Source organism: Prunus avium, chromosome 1, assembly GCF_965620075.1.
Source record: "Prunus avium chromosome 1, drPruAviu1.hap1.1, whole genome shotgun sequence".
Classification (NCBI taxonomy): Eukaryota; Viridiplantae; Streptophyta; class Magnoliopsida; order Rosales; family Rosaceae; genus Prunus; species Prunus avium.
The window spans coordinates 6,713,188-6,727,462 of record NC_142284.1 but is presented as its reverse complement, the minus strand read 5'-3'; the positions used below and the strand labels follow the sequence as shown (position 1 = coordinate 6,727,462).

The 14,275-nt window shown below is 35.9% G+C and overlaps 1 protein-coding gene across 1 annotated transcript; it reads left to right on the top strand.

Moving 5' to 3' along the window:
- Positions 1 to 1,315, top strand: LOC110753449 (uncharacterized). The gene has a single exon (XM_021954360.2). The coding sequence runs from the start codon at positions 65 to 67 to the stop codon at positions 998 to 1,000; it is 936 nt and encodes a 311-aa protein (XP_021810052.2). The 5' UTR covers positions 1 to 64; the 3' UTR covers positions 1,001 to 1,315.
- The last annotated feature ends 12,960 nt before the right edge of the window (positions 1,316 to 14,275 follow it).

Sequence of the window (14,275 nt, the reverse complement as noted above, 5' to 3'; positions counted from 1 at the left end):
ATCAAAGCTCAATTACTACACGAGCTCCTAGCTAGAAACCCTAGCTAAAAAATTTGTATTGTGAATGGCAGGACCTGAAGTACTCGCAAAAACTACAACTGCAACCAGCAGCCCCACCAAAAACAAAACCATGGTAACCAAATCCCCATCAACTACGAAAACCGCACTTCGAAGGTACGTTGGGGTTAGGCAAAGGCCGTCAGGAAGATGGGTAGCTGAGATCAAGGACTCATCTCAACGTGTGAGGCTATGGCTAGGCACTTATGACACACCTGAAGAAGCAGCAATAGCTTATGATGAAGCTGCCAGAGCCCTACGTGGCGAAAACGCACGTACCAACTTTGTGTCCCCAGGGCCTGCCACGAGCCCCAACTCAAGTCCATTGGTCTCTTCTGTTTCCAATGGGGGCTTTATGTCGGGGACTGATGGCAGACATGGTGGCACAGGGGGGCTTAGCTTCTCTTCCTTGAAGGCCAAGTTAAGCAAGAACCTCCAAAGCATCATGGCTAGGAGTAGTGATCATAACAAGTCATCCAAGAGTAGGGTGAGTGATCACTTCACTTTTGCAAGTATTTTCAACTTCAGGAAACACCAATACCAAAACCCAAGAAACCCTTTAATTGATATGAAGAATATCGAGAAAGTGGTGCAGCCTAGCATCATTGTGCCTCATAACGGAGAAGGTGGTACTAGTACTGAGCCTTCCTCTTGGGAAAGCTCTAGTATCTCAGACTGCAGTGCGGAGTGGGCTTATGGGTTCAGGCAAGCTGGGGTGGACTCAGAAGGGTCTGAAATTGGGGAAGGGAACATTATGGACCAAATTATGGGGTGGATAGATAGCCCAGATAATCAGATGGGAAGTAGGATTAGTGTTGGTGATGATGATAGTGAGGAGGGGTCAAGGAGTAAGAGGTTTAAGGTTTCTTCTTCAGTCATGGTGCCTCCAACATTTAGCACTGGATCTCCATTTAATAATATTAATGGAGAAACTTCAAACTAAGGCAGGAGGGTGCATGTCAAGATATATGCAAGTGTACTTCTTTGCCAAACTAGGGCAACATGGATAAGGCTTCTTCACAAAGGCTGATAAGTTAGCCAGTAAGAAGTATATTGTTGTTGCATGCTGTTGTGATGAGTGATGTCTCAAATCTAGAAAAGTTCTTCATCAAAGGAATTAATGTACAGAGAGAGAGAGAGAGAGAGAGAGAGAGAGAGGAATAAAAAGATTATAATGACTAGATCGTGAGATATTGTCTGTTTCCAAATGAAATGATCAAGTTTGGTGTAAATGACAAGGAATAAGTTAAAATCAAAGTAGAAGACAAGTCTCGTGTACTTTTTATATTGTTTAGAGTTTTAATTAAAGGCGCATTCCAAACAAACCAACATCACAGATAGAAAAGTGACAAGAATAAAAAGGTGTAGCACATATCTATCTCCTGGATTATTGAACTTAGCCATTGATGAGGCCCCTCTTCAGTCCAAATGAAAGCATCAGCACAACAAAGTACTGCAAATCTTGCAAGTTGATGCACCCTACTGCATCTTCATAGGCAGGGTTTATATTTTCTGATATTTTAATTAGTAAAGTTGACACACGATGGCCACCTCGTGGGCATCAACTTCGACAATGCATTAGTAAATCTGTCGAATCTAAAACCAGCCATAACCCTGCCACTAGGGCCAATAATTATGTCAGGCGGCCTTTGTTTGGCAAGCTGCTATAAGTTTTCGATGATATCTTTAGTCTAGGCAAACTCATACACTTGTTTTGCTTATTCGGCTACTTAGGTTAAAAACCTCCAGTAATTTGTCATTGCCACCATGACTTCCCCATAAGCTCGATTCGGACAATGATCGTCTTGCTTAACCTGTATATATCTTTGGTGCAGGGTTTTGTATTAAGTTTCCAACATTCATGGAAAGAAAATTGTTGAAGAACTTTATAAAACATTGATTGGAAATAGCAGAGATCCGATGGATAAGAAAAATGAAGTGGATGGCAGGGGTAGCAGACATTTGCATTTTCCCATTTGTATACTTATATCAACTTGGCATATCAAATGCATGTTACTCTAATATAATTCCAAGTACGAAAAGGGTGCATGAATTGCATTTAGTTCTGCTTAAATAAAAAACATACAAAGGCCCAATATTCTTGAACAATTCTGAAATATTCATAAATAAATATATATAAAAAAACGAAACTATCAAAAAAATTGAAAACAAAATAATAAAACAGGAGAAAAATCCTAGACATTCTGTTGATCATCCCATAAGGTTGAATTTGCTACTTTTCTAGATCATCCTATCAAACCCAGTCGACACCAACACCACCACCATCCCAATGGAATCACCACCAAACACCCAATCGAACCCAATACACATCATCGCCACCTAGTAAAAAGCAATCGACCCCAGCACCTCCACCACCCATGCCCAATCAAAGCACCATTACCGCCATCACCACCTGATCAGGAGGGAGAGAGACAGACAGACAGACAGACAGACAGAGAGGTGGGTTGATGGGATTCATGCCATGGAAGGAAGGAGTGGGTGCTGCGGCATGAAGAGATAGTGAAAAAAAAAGGGAAGGAAGAAGAAAAGAGAAAGGAGGGGAAGAAAGAAAGAAACGGGCCTGGGAAGGAGTTTTTATCTAGCCAAAAAATTTTAATTAATGAATATAGAATATATATTTCAATAAACCAATAGGAAACAATTCATGATTTTCTTGGTTGACCAAGAAGCATATGGAAATTGTTTTTTTTATGTGTTCTCCCTTATTTGTTTTTTTTATCTTCTATTTTCGTAGTTCTACCTGTTTCGGAGAAGAAAATTCCACCTCTTTATTTATCATTTTCACTTATTATTAAAGATAATTCTAGGTTTTTATAACATTAGAAATTTTTTATTTTTTATAGAACATACATTAGCAAAAATATACTTGAAAAATAACTTACATATTATTATTCTCAAATTGTACTACCAGACACTTTTTCACTGTTTTTATTTTCTGAATATGTTTTCTAATTAATCTACCAGACGCATTCTTGAATCCTGAAAATGCAAATTCGTTTTCTCGTTTTCATTCTCTGAAAATATTCTCTGAAAACATTCTCTGAAAACGTTACCAAACAGGGCCTAACATGCTGGCTATTTTTGTGTGAAGCAACTTGATTGAGTGCGAAGTCCTAATTGGCCATATATATCACCCTACATCAATATATTTCAAAAACAACTACTTGCCAAAGAGATCGAAAACCTTCTATCTCATACACCACTGTGTGTTTGGTTCATTTTTACACATGATTTATCATGTTATTCACCTAATATTTTGAGTTAGTTCTTGACATTTTATAGCTTTTTACTTCCTTTTTGTGTTTTCATAGGTTTTACCTTGGTTAGAATGAAAATGAGCTAAAAGTGCATTATTGGTTATAATTTCTGATTTTGTTCATTTTCGTAGGTCAACTTCTTGGCCTTGGATCAGCATGCTCTGTTGCTCGGATGAGGTGAAGATCTTCATGAAACTTGTTCCAATGGATGTTGACTACAACATATCCAAATTTGAGCTCAATTGGACAAGTATAGCCTATCCAACTGATCCTACATGTTACAGCAGCTCTAGAGATTTGTTTTGCTCCAGCTTTTACCTCCATAAGTGTCATCTTGATTCTTCTTGTTACCATACCATTTGGTAACAAGAAATTACTTTGGTTAAGATATATTTTCTGAAGCAATGAGCATCTTTGTGAAGACAAGAAGAAAAACAACCCATCATGGCAAGGGGACAAAGGCTAAGGCTTTAACAAAGGTGGTAGTTTTATATTAAAAGAAAAGCTGGAAAGCAAGGTAAAGGATGGGCAAAGGAGCAAAGGGAGTGCAATCTGGAAATCATTCTATCATTCCATAATTTTGTAGAGATTTTGGAGCTGGAGATGAAGCTTGGAGCTAGGGAGCTCAAGGAGGAAGACAAGGGCAACAAAGCAAGAAGTGGAAGAGATTTCCACCATTGAAGACTTTGAGCTCCCATTTTCACAAAATCTGTAACTTCTTTCTAGTTTTGTTTTGAGTTTGTATTTGAAATAAGTATGAGCAACTAAACTCCATAGCTAGGGCTTAGGTTGAAGCCCTAAACATGATTACTCCATTGTTTTGATGCTTTGAGTTTATGAAATTTTAGATGTTGTTGATGGATCCCTTTCACTAATTGAATCCTATGATATGTGTTACTTCCTTTGATTGATCACCTTAGGTTGTATGCATGTAGCTAAAGTTGAGAAGTTGTGTAAGATACCCAAGAACATAATTTCTAATTAGCAACTAATGATAGAACTTGTAGGAAAAGTGAACATCATGTGAATTGGTTTCTTGACAACAATTGATGAATTCCTATTCACCAAAATAATCTATCCTTGATGTGTGTTTTTCCTTGGTTGGCCATCTTTGAAAGCATGCTTCTTGAGATTGTTGGGATTATGTGTATCTTCATATTGTCCTAAGCAATAAATGGATGAAGTAAGAATCATCAATGTGAATTGGTTTCTTGAATACATAATGTAAATGCTTTAGGGTTTTTGTGATGTTCATATTCTCTTTGAACTTAATGGGTTTTCCTTGTAATTGAATCGAAGTACGAACCATACCTAGGTTTGGTTATGGGGAGGGCACGAGTATTGTAGCACGAACCCTGCACTCTACGTATATTAGAGAGAATCAATGCGTCTTGAGCCACTAATCCCGGTCTTGATTGCGAACATCTTCATCAATATGTTTAGAGTTCATTACTTGAGTATCCATGAACATTGGTAGAATTGTTTAGGGTGGATTCCGAAACCCTAGTGTTTGTTACATTTTAATTTCACATTTTGATTTTCATTCTCTGCCATTCTTATTTAAATTTAAGTTTCATTTACTTTCATGCATTAGAATTAGGTCACTCAAATCAAATCAAACCCCCCCCCCCCCCCAAGTGTGTTGTGTGTGTGTTTGAAACGTGGTGTATTTTTGTCATCGCTTTTTGTCTGTTTTTGTACTTGGTTTTGGATTTTGATCCGCGTTGTGTTTTTCATTTTTGTGTGCTGAATCCAACCGTATAAAGAACGTGAAATTTGGACAAACGGTTGGAAAGTTATAGGCAAAACACTGGAAAAAGGTCGAAACTGAAAAAACAGAGAAACGAAACTGCCCAAAAACGACGGTCATTACTGTTCAGGAGACCGGTCGCACATGAATCTGTCCAAAAACGACCGGTCATCACTGTTCACGACCGGTCGCACTGTTCATTTTCACTGTTCACATGTAATAAATAGGTGATAAAAGGGTGATAGAAAGTGCTGTTTGTATTTTTCTTTGGTTTCTTGTGTTGTTTCATTTCTTTTACACTTCTTTACTCATTTTTAGTTTCCATTTTGCATTTGTGCATTTGTGGTGTGTTAAAAGTGTTCTTTACGTACTCAAATTAGAACTTGTAGGAAGCCGACAGTTCTTCGTGGGATCGACCCCGTACTTACATAATCTATACCTCAATAGATTCGTGCACTTGCGGGTATTTTTAATTGGTTGTTTGCACGTTAATTTGTGTCAATTAGAAAGTACAACATTGCGACATGCCAATGTGGCTTGGATACCACTGTGACATGCATGCCGATGTGGAACGATACCCTAAATTCAGCATAGCGTATTAGTTATAGTATACATGTTATAATTTAGGTAAATTTGATATACTACGTTGGCATGTCACATGGCATATGAGCTACATATGATAATTTCTACATATTTATGCTTTCAATAAGATAAATTCAACCAGGTTTACCATCCATTTTGCTACCTATATTTCTAATAGAAGCAAGTAAATAAGGATTTCTTAATACAAATGGAATATTTTGGGGAAAAGCCTGATTGATTCAGGTGTAGATGTATTTATAGGGTTACAACTCTATGAACAGAAACTGATAATAATTAAGATGAAGTTAAGGATGAGATTAGTAAATACTGTTCACTTAGCTTTACTATTACCTATTCTTTATAGCATCAGTTTTGTTGATATCCAAAAATGGAACCAACTTGAAGTAAGTCTGCTCTCGGTCGAGCATATCCTTCAGCAGTTGATGCGGAGATTTGTAGGAAAGAGAAGCACGGTAAGAACTTTGGCACCGTTGTGGTACCGGTCGAAGGCACTCTAGTACTTAAGTTAGCACAAGTGTGATTTGATGAGCTAATTCGACAAATAACAATACGCGTACAAATTAACTATTATATAGTGTATTGGAGTGAGTGCCTATTTATAACTATTATATGGTGCATTGGAGTGAGTGCCTATTTATAGGCAAGGAGTGGGAGGCAACTCTTGTGATTTCTTCGATGCCATACTAGTAGAAATATCACTTGTCATAACGACATGCGTCCCTCATGTTTAGCAGCACTGCAAGTGCCTTGGTAAGGACATATGACTTGCTGAAGGCGAGCTGTGCTCTTTCCTCATACTGAAGGTAGATGCCTCGTTCCTTTTTGAAGGGAGGTCCGGTGTGGTCGCCTGCTTTGGCAAAGACAGGTTGTTGAAGAATATTAAGACCCATATCGGAAACTTGACAAAATCAAATATACCATATAATGAATGGTTCAACTATACTAATGACATCGATACCTTTTGTGATAAAAACTCCACACCTATTGGGCTATGTAGGTGGTTAAATTGTGGACAATATCGGTGTTGCTAATAGTAGGGACAGACCTAACCTTGGACATAGCCCAAGTGACTTTCTTTTCACCAGCCCACCCAAAAAGTAAAAAATCATGCTAAAAAAGTAACTTTTGTAACCAACATGTGTCGATCCTGACAATCCCCACTAGACTCAATCAACAAACTACTACAACTTTTGTTTAAATATTTAACACACTCCCATATTTATTGCTTCTATATATTGTTTTAATACTCTTTCATTAATTAATATATATATATTAACATTATATAAATTGCAGTCTTTGTCAACTCGCAATATATTCACTTAAATCATTCAAACTCACTATGCAATAGATTTCTTTCAATTCTTTTTTTTTTTAAATAAAAATTTCTTTCAATTCTTTTGTGTCAAAATAATATGTAACATTTTCTAAAGTTTCATTGACAATTTCCATGGACCACCGATGGGAAACCATCGAAATTTAGTAGGTTTGTACGTAAGGTAAATTTAACCTACTCAATTTTCAAATCCTAAGTTCGTCTCTGACTAATAATTTGATATGTGCCTCTGAAATTTAACACATATTAGGCGGTTCCAAGCTCACTATAGGCTTTCGACATGCGTGGTCGTCATCCTACCGTCGGATTTTTATCAATAGTGCTCGGTCAGATTATATAAACAAGTTTCACTAATATTCTCTCTTCGTTTTTTTAATAGTTTAATTCACTACGTAAATAAATGGTTTAAAGCAAGAAATGGGTTTTCATGTTTCATACAGGTCAAGGCCGAGCACGTTAGCTACTGGTTGGTTTGACATTGGATAAGACCAAATTGAATGGGCCTGTGAGCTATTGCTCAAGTACTGAGGACCTGCAGCCCTCATAATCGATGTTTAAACCAGAAATTAAATATCCCTCTCGGGGTTGCGTTCATGAATTAGGCTGTGCCAAAAAAATTCATCGACTTAATCATTTGATTAAAGAGAGGTGTGCTCACATGGAGGTTTATTTTGCCAAACTTTGGCATGGCTATAATGACTTTCTTGGCTTCGAGTCTGAACTTTGTACAAAAATTGACCCGACTAATTTGTATTTAGAATTCACGGTGTGTTTTGGTAAGTGTAATAATTTAATAAATTACATCACCATCGGACTATTTGGGAGACTTTTTGTAGTGTTAAGCCCTAGGGCAATGGAGGCAAAGAAAATGTCAAAGTAAGAGCTTGCCCTGCCGTCAAGATCTCAAAAATTTGAAGGCTTGGACAAAAAAAAATGATATTCTTTTGTCAAAAGCTGGCGTCTAGTGCACTCAAGAAACTGTTTGCTTGCTTGATCATGCTGTCTTGTATGCACTTTTAGCCAAAAGCAAATAAATGGAGTAATCGCCACTCACTTTGATGCTCTCTCTCAATGATTCTTTACACACTCTTATGGAAAATAGTTTATCATCATTATGAACATACACTAGTCCCCTTTTTTCTCCTTTTCTTTTTATCGTTTATGTGTTATAATATAAGTAAATATTTATTGATATCATAACCTAAACGTGTGAAATATCAACATCATCATCCATGCATATTATACTAATGGCAACAGTGTCGGCAGCAAAGTGCTGGTCTATATGTACACATGAGAAATTGAATAATCTCAATCCCATAATATAATTACAACCCAGGTTTGCTTTGGGACCATTGATTTGTTTTCCAATGAGATTAGTGGGTTAATTGGACCTAAGCTTAATTTGTCTTAATCTTGAATCCGTGGCCCTTGGGTAGTTGGGATTAGGACTATAGTCGTCTAAGTGCGGCCATAGATTCCTATTATCTCATTCCTCTTTAGAGTGAAGTGGAGAAATTGGCAATTAGCATATCATATTTTTTTTCCTTCTCCTTCTTTGCACATTACACATGCAAGAATGACACGTGGCACGTGCCATCTTAGCCAAAGAATTTGAGGGTTGAGGATGGTTTTAAGTAGGAGAAGATATTTGTTGTATTCTCCCGTAAATAGGAACTCCTATTTTCATGTCAATTATAATCTAATATGTATGTAGAAATTTTTCTTTTTATAATTTTTATACATGTGTCAATTAATTGTGGTTTGCCGAAAGGAAGAATGTCTTCTTACAGCAAAAGGGGAAGCAAGCAGTGTCCTTAATTAAGAAGCTTATATCGTGGTTGGTATGAAACCTATGTTTAAGCGAACATGTTTCCTTAGCAGTAGAGAGTTGTACTTTCTAATCATCTAAGGTATTTAAATTGTCTGTTAATTGATGTTGTGTAGCAGATTCAATCATTCACAATTTTGCATGTCGATGTTATCAACAAATGACTTGGTCACCCTCTGGATTGTAAGGAATGGAGTTTAGTTAAGCTTCAAGTTGACTGCTTTTGCTTCTTACTCACTAACCAACAATTTGCATTGTATTTGAGAAAATGACAACATCATTGGCAATTTGTCAATTTGGCATTGCATAAAAGCCAACATATATGATATAAGGCAAAGGGTGGGGTTGGTTATGCACTTAAAGTTTTTTTGATGGATTTCTTAAAGTTTGACAGTTTGTTCGCTAACATGATAGTGCTCCCCATGCCAACCCTAGTTTAGCAATGGTTGGTACCATTCAAATTTCTCTCTATTTTACCCTTATTAATTCTAAGCATCTCTTATTTAATGGCATGCTATCTTTTGACGTGTTTCGTGATTACAAAGTGGACTTGTAACTTACGTAATTGAACTTTCTCTATTGCATTTAAGGTCATGTGTTTCTTGATACCACGTTTATTTCGTCAAATATGACACTAAGTCTTTGGCATTGACAAATTTGAGTATTAGTTCCTTTATTACTAGAAGACCAAGAAAACTATAAAAATTAGATCTAAGTTCCTTGTGCACCTTTAAATTTTTTTAACAAAAGTTCAATGCTTTAGAATGTCGTAACTTTCGTTAAAATATAAAGTGCTTCTTGAACAAGTACATGTGTTGAGAGTGTAAGCATTTAGCAGAAAAAGTTTGTGTGGGTTTTTGAATCATAAAACCTTTGCTTCTCTAGGAATCACTTCCAAGTGTTTTTTCCATGCTTGGATAGTTAATAAAAATTCCGACGTTCTTCAAAAGAGCATAATTGCTTCCTACAAAAGCAGTCATAAATGACTTTTCTTAGAAATCACTTTTATGACTTAAAATTTTTCTACCAAATGTTATCAGAAACGCTTTTGATTGACATAAACCATTTCAACATTTGCATAAGCAGTATGAAGCATGAGCTCAATTTAAGAATAGATTTCGCGAGCTTAGTACTTCTGTTGCAATCATTGTTTACCTACATTAATTGCAAGAAGTATCTGCTGACATTGATATGAACTATATACACATGCTGTGGGGGAAAAAGAGAAGATGGAGAGAGGGGGGTTTTTTATTATTTATATATGGTAATTATTGGTGGTATTGAATGGTGACAGATGATGCTATATTTAGAGTTGATTTAACAGCAATGGATAAGATTGAATATAGTGTCGTCTTCGCTTAAGTCATGGAAGTTCACGGCACGAAAACATGTTTTGCTTTTGAGGGCAAGGACGGTCTCGGTCGTGACTCGTGACTCGCCTAAGCCATTATGGTAGTTTTTGCATGATTTATCTTCTCTCTCTTTTTTGGGTTGTTGAAATGAATTACATAGGATTTCCCAACATTTTCTTTTTCTTCCTTTCAAATTTCTCTTTTTAATTATATGGCAGTTAAAATTTGTTTTATTATTTTCTTTGTTTCATTAAAAAATACTTTTTTTTTTCCAAAAAGTTATCTTGGTCAACGTATTTGCTTGAAGGCTTAAGCGAGTTATTAACACTAACATGCTTTGAAGTTTGTGGTGCTTTCACAAAACCCCTTCAAGTTTCGCAAATTACACTAACACTCCCTCCCCGAAGCTTCAAAATGTTTTCACAAAACTCTTTTCTTTCATTATCCTTCGAAAATTTGCTGATATTATTAAAAATATTTCTTCAAATGACAACATTAATTCAACGATTAGACCTCAACAGTGTATGTGCAATCTAATATATGAGGTTAATTAATATTGTCATTTGAAGCAATTTTTTGATGTTGCCAACAATTTTTAGGTGCAAAATTAACAAAAGGAGTTTTGTGAAAACAATTTGAAACCTCAGTAGGTGTTTGTGTAATTTCTGAAACCTAAAGGGGTTTTGTGAAAACACCAAACTCAGGAGGTGTTAGAGTAAATAACTCCGCTCAAGATCACATTGTCAAACTTCTTGTTTCAACTTCGAAGGCAGCTGATCAAACACCAAATTGACCCTAAAGTCATATTAATACAATATTTTCTCTCAACAAACCTTACAATATAAACTCTCTTGACTAATATAGTGATAATCCAACAAACCCTCAACAAACCCTAGCCTAACTGATGTTTAACAAACCAACCATAGTGCCAGCTAATTAAGTTGACTTCGTCAACTTATATATGGATTCCTATCAGGGCTGGATGTGATAAAAACGTACCTCCTCTTTCCAAGAACATCACAAGGTCTTGAAGTTATGAATATCCAGAAAGAAAAAAAAAAAAGAAAAAAGCTTACGACATAGAATGGGCTACACAAAGAACAATGGAAAATTCTGCCCAATCGGTCCGGTTAATCGCACCACGTTCACCCTAATTGTATGCGTGGTACCATTTTCATACAAATAAAGCTGAAAAAATGTTAAGTAGAAAATTCTATGCTTCCCATGATAAATAATAAGAGGATGGTGTTACATCATGGTTATATATATATATATATATATATATATATATATATATATATATATATCGGAAACCATTTCGATATTTAACTGTGTCCTACAAAATCGCTTTAAGAAAGTACTAAAATTTCAATAATTCAATTGAGTAGTCAAATGATATAAGATTCAAGTGATTTTTTTTTTTTGGTAGAGATGATTTTTGAATGAGTATCTACAAAATAGACGGTTTGGATTAATAAAATATAATACGAAGTCAGCCCTACAAGGGTGCCCCTCAAAGAAGCTAATTTGAAAGGTCCCTCATTGAAAGCTATATGTATCCAAGCCAAGCTCTCATGTGCAATATTATTGAGCAGTAGAAGAATTGGAAGATAAATTATTTTATTCTTTTCAATTATATATTTGAGAAAGAGACGTATGCCTAACAAAGCCATCAAAAGATTAATTATTGGAGATAAGGGGGAAGGAGATGCGCTAATTGGGCGCCGAAAAATTAAGATTTTGTCATAAAACTCCATCTGAAATGGTTGGATGAAATTAAAGAGGTTGTGAATATTCAGCTGTGTTTGTTTTCTTGTGGGTGTTAGGAATCAATTATCAAACCGACTGCTTTGCATTCGACCGAAAAAACAAAAATTGCTTTGCCACATGGATTCCTAGAAATGGACTGGACGGAGTGATTGGTGTGGTAATTATACTGGGTTGATCATCTACTCAACCCCCTGCGCTCGTACAAGGATATTATTATTCAAGAACTTAGCCGCGCCGGCTAGTATTGTATTCTAATTGTAACTTTTATATACATTATTGGTTCATTCCCGATCAAAATTGAATTTTCACGGTTAATAGTTGTTTAATATAGTATCTTTGCAAGCGGTCCTGAGTTCAATTCATGTTCGCCATTTCTTAGTAGGTTAACTTGGTTTTTAAGGGTTGGGATAAACATGCACCAACCTATCTGTTGACAGATAAGATGAACTTTCATTTAAGGAAGTATGTAAGTTTAATATACATTGTTGGCCAATTTCCAACAACTTAAGATATGAGAACCAATGATTGTCTAATAGTGATTAGATACTAATTCTCACAAGGCTAAGAGAGCATATGTTAGTTAAAATGTCTTATTTATAATGTCTATCTAATAGTTTAGAAGCCTTATAATAGAAGTGGACGCTTTAACACAATGTCTTCAAGTATAATTTTTGGTTGAGAAATTAAAATTGAATGTTAAAAGGTTTGTAATTTGTAAACCCGAATAATGCTAGTTATACAAACTAGCTATGAATCTAGTGGTATTTCTCTTCTTTCTCAGCATTAGAAGAGGCCCCAAATTTGAATTCTCATCTCTCATTGATTAAAAAAAAGTACTAAGTACTTGAACATTAAGAGAAAAGGCAAATGGTCAATGAGGTCTAACCTACCTTAACTTGAAGACCAATGATCTCAGGTTCGAATCTCATAGCACCTTGACAGTGTATGTGAGAAAACTTTCCTCCCCAATATCGATGGTTTGAAGACAGAGCAAGGGCAATGGCTAGCTTGACTGCTAGTATTGGAGTTTTATTATTTGGATTAGGTATAGATAATAATGTTTAGAATAAATTACTCCTTGAAAAAAGTAGTCACCTACACTTTAATTAAAGCCACCATGTGTGGCCTTGTAAACCAACCATATTTGCATGTTACCTTCACTTGCGGAGACCCGTTGCACTTTCAAGTATATTAAATTGAGATTTCACTGCAGCATGGAGTTTAATATTAGTTACTTCCTTCCCCCAGACAAGGTGAAAAATATTAACACCACCATGCTGGACGGTAAACTGGTAATTTCCAGTTTGCTCTGCACTGAAACTGCAGCTGGTAAAGTAAATAATAATAATTAGGTTGCAGGAACAAGAAAATCATTAAACGACAACAAATCCACTACCTCAGCCACTTGGAAGAGCAAATGGTTGAGGACAAGGGTTTGGTTTTATATGTGTTGTTTCCTTTCATCTATGTGGTCCTTGTCTACAATTAATTAATTATTAATTATGAAATGATTGCATGGTTTCATGAGAATGACAATTGCGATCTTGTGTGTGATTCAATATGTCGAAAGTGAAGGGTATTTTGGGAAGGAAAATACAAACAGCAGAAAGAACAAAGTATGGAGTGGTGGGGCTCACATCATTGGATCTCCAAGTCGCCAAGTACTAAAATCCGAGGGTTTCCTTCGCGTCATCACTAATCATCCAACATATATAAAGTTTTAAACCAACTTACCAGCCGGATTTTAAAATTCCAATCCAACGTTCAATATCCGTTCTTCATTTACAAGCAGACAAGCGCGGACCGCCTTTTCTTCTGTCCGATTGTCTACGTATTTTTCCTTCTTTTTTTTTTGTCAAGCAGGTTTGGCTCGGCTAAAGATTAAGCCACAAGTTCAGATTTGTTGTTATACCTAATCATACACAGAGCATTGTTTATGCATGCGAAGAAATTATTGTGTGTATCTAATACACGACGTGATATATATCGAAAATCATAAATTCTGGTAAATTCTAGATGTTAAATTATGAATTCAGACTTGGTACATATGTGTGATACATAATTTGGATTGATTTGACATACAACATCAGTATGCAATATGGTAGAACAGAATCAACGGATAGACTGAGACACTCAATATTGCTGAAGCATTTGGTGCTCGAGTTTATTAATCCCACGAACATAGAGTATTTTGTTGAATCATTAATAATTAAGAATTAGGGCTTTAGAAGTGTTTAGTAGCTATAGCTAGCCAAGCTAAGGCAAGTTGGAAGTAAATCATGCACACGGTTAAGAATATAAAAT

Coding starts and splice junctions, on each gene's coding strand:
- LOC110753449 (XM_021954360.2), top strand. CDS start 65: ATGGCAGGACCTGAAGTACTCGCAAAAACTACAACTGCAACCAGCAGC.